A 17,266-nucleotide genomic window follows, 5' to 3' on the forward strand; every position below is an offset into this window, starting at 1 on the left:
GGCAAAACCCCATCTCTACCAAAAATACAAAAATTAGCCGGGCTCGGTGATGCTTAATCTGTAGTCCCAGCTCCTCGGGAGGCTGAGATAGGAGGATCATTCAAGCCCAGCAAGTTGGGGCTGTCGTGAGCCATGAATCCACCACTGCACTTCAGTCTGGGCAGCATAGTTAGACCCTGTCTCAAAAACATAAAAAGTAAAATATTTGAAAGCCATCCAAGGAATAGAGTTGCATATGTTAGTCATGAAGCAAAATAATAAACGTTGCCGGTGACTCTCACTCATCTTAATAATTTTATAACGAGATTTCTAGAGATGGAAGGAGTCGCAAAGGCCAGTGCTCCTGCTTCACTTATCCAGGACTTTGGGCGTCACGTCCCTGGATCTGCGGCACATGGTAAGTCTGTGTTCCTCCTGTGTGGTGAGGCCACACTGTCCCTAAGTGTGTACCGGAAGCACCCATGGAGTAAGGTGCTGTGGGGTGGATGCGCGGCGCTGAGCACACAGCCCCGTGTGTCCGAGCTTTGCAGGCTGGTGGAGGAAGGTCAGGCAGGTGGACTGGGCAGGACCTTTTCCAGACCCAAAGAATTGACCAGGGTTGGCTGGGAGGTGATTAAGAAGTCTTTGCAGAAGCCAAGAAATGTGCGATGCTGAGGAACTCAGGCTCTTGAGCCTGGAGCTGGTCTGGGCAGGTGATGGTTGTGGAAGGATGCAGAAATGGGAGGTCTCAGGGCTGATGATCAGGGCAGTGGGTGGGCCTTCTGGGCCAAGTGACCAGCGAGTCCTACCGCTCTTGTTCCCCGAGTGCCAGCACCATCACTGGAAGTCTGGGCCAGTGTGGTGGCTAAGTGGCAACATGATGGGCTGAGCGAGACCACGGCAGCTGCCATCCGAGGGAGGTGGCCACGGGCAGGTGGTTCAGGAATCATGGCCAGCGCCTGCTTCTCACTGCTCTCTTATTAGAGTGTTGGCCTTCTTGGGCTGGGAGGTGGTGGTGGGGGATGGGGGACCAGACTTTAAGGAAAAACGGAGGCCACACTGTGAAGGACCCTGGCCACAAGCTGCCATCTGGCCTTTGGGACTTTGCATTTTGAGTAGAATGACCATGCACTCACGTACTCCTCCACTCGCTCATCTGTTCATTCATTTATCCATCTGCTCATTCATTCACTCATTCGTTCTGGAATAGGGCTGGGTGTGCTGTTGGGTGTGGTGCAGGGCTGGAGACAAGGAGGCAAGGGTCCCAGCCAGGGGTGGCTTGCATTAATTCATGGCATCTGGGGGGGTGTTGAAGTTCACAGGCAGTAGAGAGATGTGACCGAGGCCGCAGTGCCATGGGGGAGTGGTGGAGAGAGGAGGTGCGGCTCACGACTTAAGGATGGAACATTGGAGGCGAGACACTGGAGCGTGCGGGCCCCCAGGGGACAGGAGGAGGCAGGAGGGTGTCCTCAGGGAGGAGGAGGCACAGCCTCAGAAGAGGTTGAGACCAGGCAGCCTTGTCCACCACCCTGCAGGGCCCGAGCAGGGCGGGTAGAGGGTGGTGAGAGGTGGGAACAATGCATGGTGCCTGGGCAGGTGCGTACTGGAGACTGCAGCGCGGAGCTGGTGTTTTGGTGTGTGGAGCTGCCACCGTGGGCTGCTTCCTCCAGACCTGTCCTGCCTGCCACATGCACTGCTCTACAGGGCTGGTTTGCTGCAGCAAAGAACTCAGGGCCGGGAGCAGGGCCTGCCCTGGCCAGCTCCAGAGCACGGCCAGGGTCAGGCTGTTCCCAGGGCCTTCCAGGGGTGGCCGTGTTTGACGCATGCCTGGAAGAATGCCTGGTCCCAAACAGCCATCAGTGCCTTTCATGAGCATCCTGGGTGCCAGGCGCTGTGGCCAAGCCCCCAAGGCCCACCCCAGCATGAACTCACAGCCGCTCTCAGAATTTAGGGCTGCTTCGTCACGCTGCACCCCAGGATTTTAGACAGTGATAGGGTGGATTTGAAGGTCAGCTCTGGTTACAGAGAACAGGCAAAGGGCCCAAGGCACAGGAAAGGGAGCGTTTCCCGGCTGCGGTGATGCTGGAGAGGGCGGAGGCTGCTTGGGAAGCAGAGGACAGAGGGCAGAGGTGCCCCCTAGTGCCTGTGTGAGAGACGGCGGGTGACCTCAGGGTGTGGGTGGGGGACACTGAGGGAGGACATGGGGTCTTGAGGGTGTGACAGATGGATCGGCTTGGACACGTGGAGTCTGAGGTACCCCCAGGACAGCCACTTGGAATGTGGAGTGGGCTGACGAGTTCCCGGACTTGAGTGTGGATGGACTTCTGGGGGAGCTGGTAGACGGGTCAGCACCGGCAAACCTCAGTAGTCTGGGGCTATGTGAGGACAATCAGGAGGGCCAAGACAGACTCTTCGGAGGGCGGGTGGGGTGAGTGTCCAGTGGAGGTCAAGTGAGGTGAGAACCAGCAGCACCCTTCATGTTCAGTGGCCAGGAGCCAGCCTGACTCAGGGTGTGTTTTGGGGGGCACTGGGAGTGGGGTGAGGAAGAGGACAGCATGGGGGAAGGCTGGAGAAGCTCAGCTGCTCAGAGGGGAACAGAGAAAGAGAGTGAGCTCACGTGTGGAGGTGGTGCCAGAGGGTGGGCTGAGTGAGGGCAGGGGCCCAGGAACAGCTGGATGGGAGCTGGCATCCTGGGAGAGCGCAGAGCTCCAGGGTTGGCGCTGAGGCTCGGCGGTGCTCAGCAGACAGGAGGTCAAGCCACTGTCAGTCCCCTGGAGATCTGGGCTCCTCGGAGGTCAGGAGGGCTCCTGGCTGCTGTCCTCTGGGGCGGGCTGGGAGTCGCAGCAGTAGATCGAATGTGTGAGTTGGGGGCTCCATGAGACTCTGCCCCGGGTGCCCTGTGGCTCCTCTGCAGCCTGCTTTCGGGAATGCCAGGGCAAGTGGAGCAGTGAGGCTCCGGGCAGGTGCAGGGGCTGGGCCGGCTGCTCTCTGAGCATCCTCTGTCCTCAGTCCTGCCTGACTCCTCTGCTCACGGAGAAGCCCTTGCCCTGCAGCGGCCGCGTCTCAGTGCCCCTCACAGGTACTCTGTGCCTTCCATGTATGCAAGGTGGGGCCTCTGGAGCCTGGCCCTCACACACAACCATCCAGGCAGCTGTGGGGCAGAGACGGCAGCTTTCTGGGACCCGGGGACACTGCAGGGGCTGATCATGGTAGCCAATGCCTGGACACCTGGCAGGCGGCATGGCCATGAAGGGGCCATGCCTCAGTTTCCCCACTGAGGTACATGCGTCCTCAGGCAACTGCATCGCTCACCTGTCACCTGGCACCTTCAAGCAGGTGCCTGCCTGGAGGAGCTCTTCCTGGCTTCCAACCAGCTGTGCCACCTGCCATGGGTGCCCTTTGCAGCCTGCGCACCTGACCAGGTTGGACCTCTCCAGCAGCGAGCATCTGCTTGCTGAGCGGGACACCTTCCTGTACCCAGGGGCTCTTCAGGAGCTGGAGCTGCGGGGAACTGGCTGGCCACACTGCTGGCTGTAAAACCATGCGCCATCTAGGGGTCACTTTAAAACCCTCCAGCCTGGACACACATCCAGGCTTGAGGTGTGTGTGGGAGGTGGAGGAGGACAGACAGGGCTGAGGACTGCTGAAGCTGGGGCTGACGTGCTAGTCATGTGACTCTCCATAACTTGGGGACTTAACAAATCCACTATCAGTCTCCATCTTTTTTTTTTTTTTTTTTGGAGACGAAGTCTTGCTCTGTTGTCCAGGCTGGAGTGCAGTGGCACGATCTCGGCTCACTGCAGCCTCCTCCTCCTGGGTTCAAGTGATTCTCGTGCCTCAGCCTCCGGAGTAGCTGGGATTACAGGCACACACACACAACACCACGCCTGGCTAGTTTTTGTATTTTTAGTAGAGTTGGGGTTTCACATGTTGGCCAGGCTGTTCTCAAACTCCTGACCTCAGGTCATCCGCCCGCCTCGGCCTCCCAAAGTGCTGGGATTAGAGGTGTGAGCCACCGCGCCCGGCCAGTCTCTGCCTTTTAATTGGTGTATTTAGACTAATTCATGTACATTGAATGTGATGACTGGGTTCGTGGGATTATCATCTACCATATTTGTAACTGTTTTCTATTTGTTGCCCTTGGTCTTAGTTTCTATCTGCCTTTCTTTTCTGCTTTCTCTGGTTTCAGTTAAGCATTTTATATGATTCCATAGTCTTGTCTTTTGTAGCGTATCAATTATACTTCCATATATAGAAAAAAATAATAAAAAGAAAAATAAGTATATGTATTTTAGTGGTTGCCCTAGAGTTTGCAGCTCATCCAGATCCCCCTGTAAGTTACACTGTACTGCTTCTCAGGTCACAGGGTAACTTGTAACTGATGGCCCCCGCTTCCTCCCACCTGTCCCTTTTAACGTTGCGCTTACATTTCACTCACCCATAAGCGATAATCACCCAATACGCTGTTGGTATTCTGATTTTGAGCAAACAGTTTTATTTTCTTTTTCTTTTTTGTTTGTTTGCTTTGTTTGAGACAGGGTCTCTCTCTGCCACCCAGGCTGGAGTGCAGTGGTGCCATCTCAGCTCACGGCAGCCTCAACCTCCCCAGCTCAGGTGATCCTCCTTCCTCAGCCTCTTGGGTACCTGGGACTGTATGCACATGCCACCACGTCTAGCTAATTTTTTTTTTTGTACTTTTTGATACAGTCAGGGTTCATCATGTTGTCCACACTGATCTTAAACTCCTGGGCTCAAGCAGTCCACCTGCCTTGGCCTCCCAAAGTGCTGGGATTACAGGTGTGAGACACTGCACCCTGCCCAGTTTTCTGTTAGATGAATTAGGTATAAGGAAAATAAAAACAAACAAAAAACAGGAATAAGGAAAGTAGCAGGTGTCTCACTAATTTTGTATGTTTCGAATAATTCTACCGTAAAACATTAAAAAAAATTCTTTTCGCTTATTCTAGGCAGTGATGACTTCTTAGGGAATTCAGTCCCTCAACCTTTGCTCAGATCCTACTTCACTTGGTGTACTTTGCAGGGGGACCTTTTATGGGTCAGCAGGACACGAGGCTGGGAGAAGTGATGGTGGACGAGGACGGCTGGGAGTAGGGACCCACCTTCCTGATGTCATGACTGTGCAAGCCGGGGCTGTTGGTGAGTGGGCTCGGGACAAGCAGAGAGGCACCCGGGTGCTCCCTAAACCTGGAGATGAAGAACACAGAGGCCAAGGAGAGCACAGAAGGTTCCAGATGCTGCAGGCAGCTTTTCTTGGGCTGGCAGCTGGCATCTCACAGTCACTGACCTGCCTGGTTCCAGCCCCTGGCTCCCAGCTTTGCCCACGGGAGGATTCACAGGCCGCTGGGCGCTGGGTGCCACCTGTATCCATGGCTGCCCGCATGAGCTCCAGGCAGAGCAGGGGGCCTAGAGCTGGCATCCTCTGCGGTTAGTGAAGGGGCAGGGACTACCCGCCTCCTCGGATGTCCAGGGCTGGACCTGAAGTGGCCTCATTACTGGAGATTATGAAAATGCTGCCACTTGCCACCAATGTGCAGGAGGGAACGGATCACTGATGTTCTCAGAGGCCCCAAGTGCCCACCCAGCCCCTCTTGGGCAGCAAGCCCCCAGCCCTCTTTGGGGGACTCCACTCACCCTTGGAGAGAGGCTCAAAGGCTAAGATGCCTCCCGGCCTCACGGTGGTGGAGTGGCCACAAGGGACTCCGGGAACACCGTTCACATCGCAAGTCAATCCCGAATAAGTCAGGTGACTCCCCCATGGTGCCTCCTAAAGGCCAGCTCTTCCAGTGTGGGGCTCCAGGGGCTACAGCTTCCCCTGCCACTGCTGGAACTGTGGCCCTCCCATCCCAGCAGCCAGACCGGCTTTTCTCTCCCCTCTCCTCCCTGCAGGTGCTGTGCAGCCCCCCTCGCCTGGGGGCCAGGGTGTGGGTGACATGAGAGGCCACCCAGGTGAGGCAGACTTGGGCCTTCCAGCTGCAGGGTGACTGTGGGGCGGGGTGACTGCGGGGCAGGACGTGCTCGCTGGTTGGATCCCAGGAACCTGACAGACCCCAGCCCTGCTGGGACAGGCTCTGGCCACCCTAGCCCAACATCGATCCCTGCCGCTCCATCAAGGTCCTGGGACTTTCTGGCCCCCTGAATCCACACAGCCTCTCCCTGACCACCCATGTCTGGCTCTGTCCCCCACAGAAGGCTAGTGGGCACCTTCTGAGCAGGAGGGTTCCAGGCAGGCCGGGAGTAAGGGACTAGCTAGTCTGTGTGGCCAGGGCCGGCCCCTCCAGCAGCTGCTGTGTTGTCTGCCCTGACACCGGGGAGGGGCTGCACCTCGGCCTTTTGGTCCTTCCCCTTCAGCCTCTTGGGGTACCCTGAAGTGAACGTGGTGAGGTGCACACACATCCCCACCTGGGGCAGCCCTGACCCCCAGTGTAGGGGATGCCCAGCAGCCACTGGCCTCAGATGAGTTCTGTGCCACTGCAGGCAGACCCTGGGGTCTCTGTGCCCACCCCAGGGACACGCCTGGCTGCAGGGGTGAGGCTGATGGGCAGCTCACCAGACAGCCCTCCTGGACTCCGGGACCCCCACCACCAGGCAGGTTTCCTGGCTACCAGGATCCAGTCACCAGTAGCCAAATACAATTTGGTTCCCGAGTTTTGGAAGGACTGTCCTGGCCTGGCTGGGGAATGGGGGCTTGCCTATGGGGTTGGGGTGGGGACCCCAGCAGGTGTTTGTAACCCTTAAAGTGGGGTGGCTGGGAGGGGTGAGAGCCTTGGAAACACGAGCAGGGCGACTTGACTTGTAACTTCATGCCTCCAGAATGCATCCATTTAATAGAAGTTTCCAGCGCTGACCGTACAAACCAGTAAGGAACCAGCAGCAAAGGACGCAGGGTGGCGCTCCTGATGTCAGCCGCCGCCCGGGATCTCGCCTTGCTGAGAAGATCCTCTCTCCACGTGGCCCAGCCCAGAGGCTGAATTGTGCTTCACAAGTCAGGGGTTTAGAAAATGAGGCTTTGCTTTAAAAGGTAAGTGTAAAATGGTCTATGGAAATGCACCATCTTCCGCCCAATGCCCCCTAGATGCAGTGGCTGGGACAGTTCAGTGTGAAGTAGAGGAAACGGCGTCTTCTGCTTCCTTCAGAAAGGTCCTCAGTGACAGGGCCCTCTGGGGGACCTGGGGACGCACCCCTCTCACATGCCCGGCTTCCCCGGGCCCTTTGCTGCTTCTAACTTCCAGAAGGGGCTTGGGACAGCAAACAGCCCAGGGTCCCCCTTACCCACCCCACAGAGTGCAGAACAGCAGCCCTGGCCCCCAGCCCTTGGCTGCAAGGAAGCGAGGCCGCCTGGCCGTGAACGCTCAGGCCGGCTCTGAGTTGGGTGTGGCCCACGCGGGGCTCCTGGGTTCTGCTCCCCTCCCCATGCACCCCAGCCCCACCCTCCAGCACAGCCTGGGCTCGGCCCTGCAGGGCGTCCAGTCCCTGCGTTGCCCTCCCAGCCAGCCCTGGTCACGAGTTGCGGTACATCTGTGTAAAGAGAAGTGGACTGCATCGATGTGTAAAAATAGGTTAAAAAACTCTCCTCACTAGCCTGCAGGTGCCCAGGAGTGAGCTGGCCCTCCCCCCGCATGAGGGGGTCCTTTCCAGGGTGGAGTCCCAGGAGCCACGGTGAGTAGAGTGTGGCATCCCCAGGGTCACGCTAGTGCCACCGTGTCCTCACATGCTCCTCCACGTCCTTCCTGAGGACCCCGGGCTTGGTGGCCTGAGCTCCGTGCAGGGCTGGCTCAGAGCTGTGTCTCGTCGCGAGTCTCGGGGTTGCAGGACGACAGCTTGTGGCTGCAGCTGCTCTTCCGGCTCTGGGAGCTGCTGGCCACGTGAGCCAGGGGGTCGGAGCGGATGAGATAGCTGCGGGAGGGCACAGAGGACCCTGGAGTGGATGTGGGCTGGGCAGCCCCTGCTCAGCCCTCTGCTGAGCGGCCCCACTGTGGTGCCTGTGGCCTCGTCTCCCCAGTGCCCACCTGGTGCTCAGGGGGGGTCTCCACACAGCCCACAGGTGCTACTCACACAATGTCGCTGGGCTCCAGCCTCGTGTCGGGCGGAGGGTTGATGAGGACGTAGGAGAGGGTGTTCTGGTGGTCGTTCATCTCGTCTGCAAAGGACACAGCCGGGCAGACGTCACCCCCCAGCCCTGCCCCTCCCAGCTCCGCAGGGGCCCGGAGGTGTGGGGGCTCCAGGATGAGCTGAGTCTTTCCGGCCTTCCTGACCATTCTGCTCCAGCACCTCATCCTGGTGAGCCCAGCCAGGGCCCATCCCTGACCGACACCTGTCCCTGGCCCATCTCCACACAGGGCAGGGGGCAGCCAGGAGGGCAGCTGGGAGCCAGCTCCGACCCGCACCCACCTCTGGTGCTAGGTGGCATCGCAGCAAAGGGGTGGCCCTGAGCAGAGGCACTGAGCACACCTGCACACACCAGCACACACCTGCCACGTACGTCAGCCTGCAGACACCGGGACGTGTCTGTTCACCTCACATGCATGCATGCCTTCATCTACACCTGCACACACCTGTGCATACACCCACACACCTGCAGATTCACCTCTGTATTCCACACACATTTGTGTGTCTGCACAGATCTTCATAGCAACCCATACCTATGGTATCCACAGACCCCTGCACACTCACTCATATACACACCTGCATGCCGTCCTCCACATCCACACACACCCACCCCCGCCTCCAGAGGCTGCTCAGCCCTGTCCCTCCCTCAGGGCCCTGCAGCTGCCGCTGTCCCCGGGCCTGGACAGGCCATTCCCACTCGCTGTGCTCAGCCCTTTGCTTCAGACTGAAGTCCTGAGTGGCATCAGCCCAGAGCACCCCCCACCCCGCAGCTCATCCCTCCGAGAACATGGCCTCTGCCCCTCATGGGAGACAGCCTGGCGTCCGGCTCATGGGGTGGGCGTGGGGATATGTCCCACGGGGTGAGAACGGTCCTGGAGAAACAGCCCCCCATCATCTCAGTCTCCATGGGGCCGGCAGGGTAGCCCTGCCAAGCACAGGGAGGGAGAGGCCACCATCCCAGCAGTGGCCCTGGGTTCACTGGCTGGAAAGGGTCTGTGGCCTCAGTTTATCCATCTGATGGTGTCTACGGGAAGCTCCTGGATTCCTGTTCCAGGACTCCAAGGACAGAGAACAAAGGTGACCCAGGACGGGGGACCCCAGGGAGCCTCCACCCTGGCTGCTGCCATTCCCTCCTCTCTGCCCGTCCTCTCCCCTTGGGGTAGCCCTGCCCTGGTCCCTGAGAAGGGAAAAGTCGGGGAGGCTGCTGGCCAGCCAGGTGGGGGCCATGCTGGTCCCTCTGCAGTGGGGGCTTCGGAGTTCCCACAGTGTGAGCACAGCTGCTGCCAGGGTGGCGGGGGCACAGGCTAGGACTTGGGGGCGACCAGGGCAGCTCTGGCCAGGAGACCAGCTCTGCTTCAGGCCTTTCGCACACGGCGGCAGGTCACTTGGTGCCAGCTCCTGTGTCCACACCTGCGGGATGGGACGGCCTGACACCTGCCCCTCACAGCTGTTTTGCTCTTTTCCCAAAACCCATGTTGGGGTCTTCCCCAGGCCTTTGGAGGAGGCCCAGGGGCCTCATGCTGAGGCTGTGCAGGGAGGCACATCCTCCCCACCCTCGTGCCCACACACGCTTCTGGGGTGGCCACATGGCAGGTGGCACAGGGAGTGGGTGGTGCTGGCAGCTCTAGTAGGTTCTTGGGACCCTGCCCCCCTGCCTGACTGGCTTTGTGACGAGCACCCAGTGGGACACCGAGAACAAGGGGCCACCAGCTCGTTTCACTCCGGCAGGCACAGACTGGCCCCAGGCCCCAGCTTCTCCCGCTGGGGTGCCCGGACCACACGCTTCTGAAGTAAGCAGAGCTCACTGGGCTGAGCCAGTCTGGGCTTTGTGTTTCTTGGGGCTGGGCTAGGGGGTGGGTGGGGACGCCAGGCCCCAGCTGCAGTGCCAGGGCCTGGGTTGTGGTCAGTCACATGGCACTGGTCCTGGCTGCCCAGGATGGTCACAGAGGACTAGCTTCGCGTGTCCACGGTGCTTGGTGAAGGCTGGCAGCAGGTGTGCCTGAGGGCCTGGGGTGGGGCAGGGGCTGGCTTTGGCTCTTCTGGTGAATGTCCTGGGGCAGGGCCACCTCGCCCCTGGTCCCCAGGGCTACCTGACTCCTCCACCCAGACCCTCCGATCTTCACTCCAGGCCTCAATGGTAGCTCTGCTCGCCCCCCAACCCGCTTCCTAACCCTGCAGGCCCCAGAGGCTTCCAGACCTCCTGGCTCTTGGCATCCACGGTCACTCCCGCCTGAATCCCCCACGCCAGGCCAGAGCTACCGCCACCCGAGCCTCAGTTTCCTTCTCTATAAACTGGGGATAACTAGTGCCTCCCCCCACGGCAGCTGTGAGGAAGGCGTGAAGAGGGGATTTGTGTGAGTATCGGGGCTGGGGTGCCTCCTCCTGCTGTGTGTGTGGGATGGGGGCTGCACGCTGGAGGGGCCCCAGAATGCTGCCCGCCCTCCCCGCAAAGGGTGTGACTCTTTCTGTTCTGCCTCTTGGCCTAGGCTCCGCTTGAATCTAACCATGGGGGTGCAGCTCCCCAGCCCCAGAACCCCGGCACCGTCACCCTCCCAGGCATGTAGGCCGAGCCCAGGAAATGCCTGCCGCGGGAGTCCTGTGAGCCCTCGCTCCCCCAAGCCCGCTGTGGCCGTGCCTGCCCTGGAGCCACAGTGGGAGCCGCAGGAAGCTTTGGCAGGTGAGGGGAGCGGGCGACGCAGGCATCCCACTCATGAAGGCCGCTAGCTGCAGGTCCGAGCACCACAGTGCCCGGCAGAGCGAGGGTCTTCCATGAGCGCCATCGTGGGGAAAAGCACGGAGCCAGGAGAGGCCGACGCTTTACTTCCGTGGCTGCCCCAGGCCTGGCCCTGCCTCCGGGTGCAAGGGCATTGTGGCAAACAGGTCCCTCCCGAGCTAACACCCGTCCTGGCTCAGGAGGCCCTTCAAGCTCCTGGGTTACCCTGTAGGGAGGTGTGGCAGCGGGGGCAGGTTCTGAGCTCCCCTGAGGCTGCCAGGACCCCTGGGAGCACCCTGGCCCGGACTCTGCTCTGAGCACTGATGGGGCACAGCATGTTCTTGGAGGAAACGGGGTGTGGAGCGGCTCTGCCCGAGCCGAGCAGGAAGAATCCCCTCGTGGAGCCCCAGCTGGGGGACGAAGGTCACCATCCACCTGGCCTGGGCAGCCATAAAGCCTGCCTACTCCTCGTGGCTTGGAGTCCCCACCCCTGCATCCAGCCCAGGCTTCACCGAGCTCCTCCCGGGGCCCTGGCTCGGGACCCTCTGGGTGCTTCCTGAGAGCAGAGGAGCTTAGGGTCCTCAGACTGCTCGTGGGGCCGGCAACAGGGAAGGGCTGGCTGCAGGCCAGGGTGGCCCACCGGTCCCATCGGAGCTCAGCGTAAACAGCAAAGCAGGAGCAGCAGCACCAGGGTGAGCCCGAGCGCTGGGCAGTGGCCACTCTGCCTGGCGGCCAACAGCACCTTGACCAGCACAAGCACCGGACCTCAGCCTCAGGCCCGTCCTCGACGCCCAGCCAGGGGACGCTCTGTCGGCATGCGAGGCCTTGCCCAACAGGGCCGCCTGGGCTGACACCTGGGATGTGCTCTCACAGCTCCCGTCCACCTGCCTGGCCGGGACGGCGCGGCAAGGCTGCCGGCGGTGAAGGGTTGGCGAGCCCCGTTGTGCAGCGGTTGGCACCCGCCAGGGCAGAATTACCTTGCAAATATCCCAGGTTTACCCGATTCATGACATCACTGGCTGTTAAATTTGCTACGTCCTCTACAGAACACACAGAAAGAGGCACAGACAGAAACAGAGAGAGAGAGAATGTCAGCAAGCGAGGTGCGGGCGGCTGGCACAGCGGGCGGGTGCAGGGGCAGCTGCACGGGAGGCCGGCCACCCCAGGACCTGCAGCCCGTGCCGGCCACCAGAAGCGAGTCGGTCACCAGAAAGGCAGTTGCTCCTTCCTTGCCAAGCTCTGGGGGCAGGCAGCGGTCGCAGAGGCAGGCACCAGCTCTGGGGGTGGCCAGACCGGGCGGGATCATCCTCTGCCAGCAGTCACAGGGGACCGCAAACATGAATGCTGGGCACCCCCCTCAGCCTCGTGAGCCCCACCTGAAAGGGCGTGAAGTCCCTCCCGGGACAGGGACACTGTGGGGATGGAGGGAAGCTTCAAGGCGGGGACAGGGGGACACCTTCCCCGGCGCCTACAGGGCTGGGGGCCGGGAAAGGTCTTCACAGGCCACCTGTTCCCCAAACCCTGGCCTCTGAGTCTCCTTCGGGCCCGCAGGCCAGCCCAGTCACCCGTGAGCAGCTCCTGGGCCAGCCCTGAGCTCCTGACTCTGCTCAGGGGACTCAAGACCCCGACCCAGGTGACAGACGCAGGAAGCAGGGTTGGGAGACGGGGCACTCCGACGGGACAGAGGCGGCCCTGAGCATCAGGCAAGTCCCCGAGATGGAACAAAGGGAAGGTGGAGCCTCAACCCGGCTCAGGGGTGGGTGTCACTGGGCAGCGGCCCGGTGCTGGGGAGCTGGGGCCCATGGCTTCATCAACGGAGGTAGCATCTCTAGAGTGAGGGAGGGGATGAGCTTCTCTCCACGCCAGGCAGGGCATGTAGGGCCCCGAAGCCCAAGAACACTTCCCACCACAAGGCGCAGAGAGAGGGGGCTGCACGGATCTGTTGCTGAAGACGGACGCCGGGCTCCCTGAAGCGGCAGGAGGGGGCTGTGCCGTGGGAGTGGCAACAGGCCCATGGTGGACAGAGGCATGTCCTGGCATGGGCCTTTCTCCCAGCCGTCCCCCCAAAGTCTCCCCCCTACCCTGGCTGCTGGGAGGGCTGGGGGCTCTGGGAGGGGGTCCCCACCAGTCTTGTTCTCTGCGAGAACTCAGGGACCCTGGGTATCCGCTGTCCAGCAGGCCTGGCTGCAGCTGGCTGGCCCAACTCTAGCTGATGCCCTCGACTTGGGGAGCCCAGCCTGGCCCTCTCCACCCCACAGCTGCCTCCCCTGGCCAAAGGACTCAGCCAGCTCCTGTCTCTAATTTGTCAGAGAGGGAAACTGAGGCCCCAGGGCAGTGGAAGCGAGCGCCTCCCTACGGGGCTCACACCAGGGATGCCCAAGGGTCCTGTGGCCTCCCAGCACCAGGGTGGGCCATGGCCACTTCCCTCCTCTGCACGGGGCCTCTGCTGGGCCGTGGTGGTGCCCACAGCTGGCCCCACAGTAGAGGCAGGCAGAGGGTGGCCAGAAAGGCTGGCTGACAGACAGACAGATGACAGATGACAGACAGGAGGACGGCCCGGGCCCCGGGATGCCGTGGCCGACTGTTCTTGGCTGTGGCCCGACCCTGGCCCAGTCTGTCCATCCGGCCCCCACCCACGCCGTGTGCCCTTACCGTAGCCGGTGGTGGGCAGCCCCAGGTGCTTCATGCGGTTCTTCACCAGCTCGGAGAGCTCCTGGCGCTCAGAGCGCCGGTACAGGCTGAGGCGCTGCTGGCTGATCCACTCCGTGGCCGCCGCCCGGCCCGCCTGCTTGGGCGCCTTGCGGCTCAGCCTCCGGGCCCACTGCAGGCTCTTGCGCCGTAGCAGCGGGTGCTCTGTGGGGTCACCGCCGCCCGTGTGGCGGCCCTGGGAGCTGCCTCCGGTGCCAGCGCGGGAGCCCCAGGGCCCCTTCACTTCCCGTGTGTCCTCACAGTCCTCCACGTTCACCGAGATCTGGGACTGGGCAGGGCAGGGAGGGGTGAGGCTGCCGGGAGGGTCGTGGGCTTTGGGGCAGGGGCTTAGGAAGAGGTGTGGGCTCTGCGGCTTGGGGCCTGCGTGGGAGCAGCTGGGGGTGTTAGGGAAGAGGATGACGACAGACCCCAGGGTGCGTGTGCCTGGTTTCCTCCTGAGCACAGATCGCCGGGCCATCCACCCTGCCCGGGCCTGGTCAAGGGATTCGCCAGGCTGCTGAGGGCAGCTCCCTTCACCTCTCTGAGCCCTTATTTCTGTGGGTCCGGCCTGGGACCCATCTGGACCCCAGCACATCCTGGCCTTGCCCTGAGAGGTCACCCCCTCTGCGTGTCAATTTCTCCATCTGCAGATGAGCCCTGATCCCTCTTGCAAACACACCCTTTGGAGGCCCCGAACCTGGGGAATGTGGGGTGCCAGAGCCTGTGGGTCGTGGGGTGCTGGGAAGAGGTAGGCTCCCCACCGGGGTGGCACCTTCAGAAAGGCCTGGGAGGCTGGGGGCTGGATGGTCAGGCCAGATGGGCATGGGGGCTGCCTGCCTTGGTGGGGCCTGGGAGGGGGCGGGGGTGCACCTGGTGTCCAAACTCACAGGCTACTCCCCCCAGGCCTCAGCTTCCCCACCACCAGTGCAGGAGGGAGTGACTGTCAACAGCCTTCTCTGAGCCGTGCTGGGGCCGACACATCCATGGGACCCGCTCCTGCCTCGGCTTTCCCAGGGCCCTGTGGGTGGGTGGGGCCTGGCAGGCTTCTCCATGTGAAGCTGCGATGTTCTGGTGCTCCGCAGAAGCTGCGTGGGCACGGAGGGGTTGCTTACCTGGGCTCTGAGGTCGTGGGGCTGCAAAGGAAACAGGCGCAGTCTGGGACCTGCGGGCGCACCCCTGCCCCCCACGCCGCCTCAGCCTGGGGTCTGCACGGAACATGCTTAGGGCTGGTGGGCACGGTGCCTGCTGCTGTGTGGACTGCAGCACAGGGGCTGCCCGTATTCTTCCTGAAGCCTCCCCTGAGCCTCTCTGCCCCCGGTAGGGGTCATGGCTGCTCCAGCTGGAAGCGCTACACGTGGGCACACGGACCAGACGGAAGGAGCTGCCAGCAATAGCAAAGCTGATCTAGCCCAGGTCCCCGACACTGAAGGTGGGGATGCTGTGGGTCACACAGGACAGGGGCTGCCACAGTCCCAGCCCCCAGGCTGCCCCAGAACCTCCGAGGTGGAGAAGACGTGGCTCTCTGTCCGGTAGATGCCAATGGGGATCTCGGCGCTGGAGGAGCAGAGCTTCTGGAAGAGGCGGCCGTACGTGCGGATCCACAGGTCGCCCTCGGTGATTTTCATCTGCAGGGTGGGAGCCCTGAGTTGGCTGGGGCAGGTGGCGGCACCCAGAGCCTCCTGGCCACCGTGAATCAGGGGCAGGTGCCCATCCACCCACTTGGGACAGCCCAGCACGCCCCCAGCCCGGCCCAGCCAGGGGCACTTACGGCACAGAGGTACCCCGAGCCCGGCGTGGTGTCCAGGCCCAGCAGCAGCCGGGTGATGGTGATCATGTAGTCCTTCACGAAGGACTGGCCAGGGAGGGAGGGAGGGAGGGAGCCACAGTGAGGTGCATGGGCACGGGCGTGGGACGCAGGTCCATACCCCACCAGCCACGGGCTCGCCGCCCCTCATGCATACACACACACAGAGCCACCAGGTCCCCAAGCACCACATGACCCACAGGCAGAGTTCTGGGAGGCCTTTTCTAAGAAAACTCCCTTGCCAGGCACCCATAGGTCAAAAAGGGCCCAGAAATCCCTGGGGCAAGGACAGAGCCCAGAGGTCTCCTTGGAATCCAGGGAAGGTCATTCAGAGGGAGTCCTATCATTCAGAACAGGGATCAGGCTGAAGAGCCGAGGGCATGACGGGGGTCCCACCCAGGCGCCGCCCTCCTGCTGCCGCTTCCCCGCTGACCTGGTAGAGCAGCGTGTCCAACATGCTGATGCTGAAGACGCGGCCGGCGGCGAATGGCAGGCGGAACATGAAGGCCAGGTTGGAGCCATTCTCTCGCTCCCTCTGTGGGAAACGAGGGGCCTCAGATGGGCTGGTGCCGAGGTCCCTCCAGTGGCACGGCAGCCACGGGGGCGAGGGCACTGTGTGTGCACCGTACATGTGTGCATGATACCTGTGTGCACATTTGTGCATGGTGTGTGCGCCCACGTGTACAGTGTGTGTCTGCATATGTGCATACACCAGCAGGCCTGAACCAGCTTTATCTTCCCAGACACACTCAGGGCCAGAGCCCGGGAGGAGTGATGTGGGGCTCTGATGAGAAGGTGGACTCCCGGTGGCTGCCATGGGCACTGCGCTTGGTCAAGCGCCCTGCTCTTGCCATCCCGAAATTCCAAATCCTCCTGATAATCCTCTCCTGCCCCGGTGTTTTGTAAGTGGTGCCGGAGGGCGTGTGGAGTCTGGGCTGAGGAGGAGCAAGCATCGGGCTCCCTGCTGTCCTTGGCCTCCCCGTCCCCGTGCTCCAGGCTCGCGATGGACCCACTGAGTTTCCTGGGGCTCCCGTAACAAATGACCGCAAACTTAGCAGCTAAAACGACACCTGTCTCCTCTCTCCCGTTTCTGGAGTCGGGAGTTTGAGGTGTCTCAGGCTGGATCCAGGCCTGGGCAGGGCCCCGCTCCCTCTGGAGGCCTGGGGGCCTCCTTCTCTTGCCTTTTCCAGCTCCTGGAGGCCGCCTGCCTTGGCTCATGGCTCCCTCTTCCCTCTTCTGAGCTGGCCGTGCAGCTTCTTCCCACCGGACGGGGACCTCTGGCCTCTCCCTAGAAGGACCCTGACGGCGTGAACCTGCCGGATGCTCCAGGAGGACCTCCCGTCTCGAGGCCCGTGACTTAATCCCATCTGCAGAGGCCCTTCTGTCATGTGAGGCGGTACATCCACGGGCTCCGGACTCGGCCGTGGCCAACTCTCGGGCCATTCTTCAGCGGAGGGCCCCAACCCTGGAGCTCGGCCTCCAAGCAAGTGTGCACAGGCAGGCGTGTGCGCCCACGGAGGCCACACTTCCCCCTGGAACCAAAACTCAATTCACAGGTAAAAGACACGACAGCGACAGGACAAGCAGGCAGAAGCCCCTTTTCCTCCGGGTTCGCCCTTACTCATCAGTGGCCGGCGGGAAGGCCGGGGCGTGAGAAACAGTGGAATTAGTTTCGTGCGGCGTTTCCGCTCTTGGGGCGAGAACCAGGTGCGATGAGCTGCGACGGCCGTGTGAGTTTGCAGTCACGGTGATTTGCATCCGGAATTCCAGCCGTACTTCGCAGGGACGAACGTGAAATTCCAGAACAACTTGCAATTTTAATTTTCCTTTACTCAGAACAATGCTAAACAGGAAACAAGAACCACGACAGGGCCAGAGAGAGACGTGGAAGGAAAAAAAAGCTGGATGTTTCAGGACCTTCCAGAGATTTCCTCCTGCTTTCTGGACAGGAGGGC

General features: G+C 61.4%; 1 protein-coding gene and 1 long non-coding RNA gene across 17 annotated transcripts in view; both read right to left on the reverse strand.

Moving 5' to 3' along the window:
- Positions 1–4,451: 4,451 nt before the first annotated feature.
- Positions 4,452–5,795, reverse strand: LOC134807622 (uncharacterized). Its single transcript, XR_010148548.1, has 2 exons — positions 5,285–5,795; positions 4,452–5,184 (listed from the first exon to the last, which is right to left on the reverse strand). It is a non-coding gene; the product is annotated as an uncharacterized LOC134807622 (long non-coding RNA).
- A 995-nt stretch (positions 5,796–6,790) lies between these two features.
- Positions 6,791–17,266, reverse strand: part of KCNT1 (potassium sodium-activated channel subfamily T member 1) — a 92,359-nt gene continuing 81,883 nt past the window's right edge. For 13 of the 16 annotated variants that reach the window (XM_063787422.1, XM_063787421.1, XM_063787423.1 and 10 more), the window contains 8 exons: positions 15,745–15,846; positions 15,276–15,359; positions 15,004–15,132; positions 14,620–14,640; positions 13,472–13,796; positions 11,797–11,859; positions 8,053–8,137; positions 6,791–7,893 (listed from right to left, as the gene is read on the reverse strand). In XM_063787422.1, the coding sequence (XP_063643492.1) occupies positions 7,773–7,893; positions 8,053–8,137; positions 11,797–11,859; positions 13,472–13,796; positions 14,620–14,640; positions 15,004–15,132; positions 15,276–15,359; positions 15,745–15,846 (930 nt within the window). In that variant the 3' untranslated portion in view covers positions 6,791–7,772. Of the gene's footprint in view, positions 7,894–8,052; positions 8,138–11,796; positions 11,860–13,471; positions 13,797–14,394; positions 14,641–15,003; positions 15,133–15,275; positions 15,360–15,744; positions 15,847–17,266 lie in introns of those variants that run through there. The other 3 variants (XM_063787424.1, XM_063787420.1, XM_063787430.1) reach the window with 2 other exon arrangements.

This window comes from Pan troglodytes, chromosome 11 (assembly GCF_028858775.2).
Source record: "Pan troglodytes isolate AG18354 chromosome 11, NHGRI_mPanTro3-v2.0_pri, whole genome shotgun sequence".
NCBI classification, from domain to species: Eukaryota; Metazoa; Chordata; class Mammalia; order Primates; family Hominidae; genus Pan; species Pan troglodytes.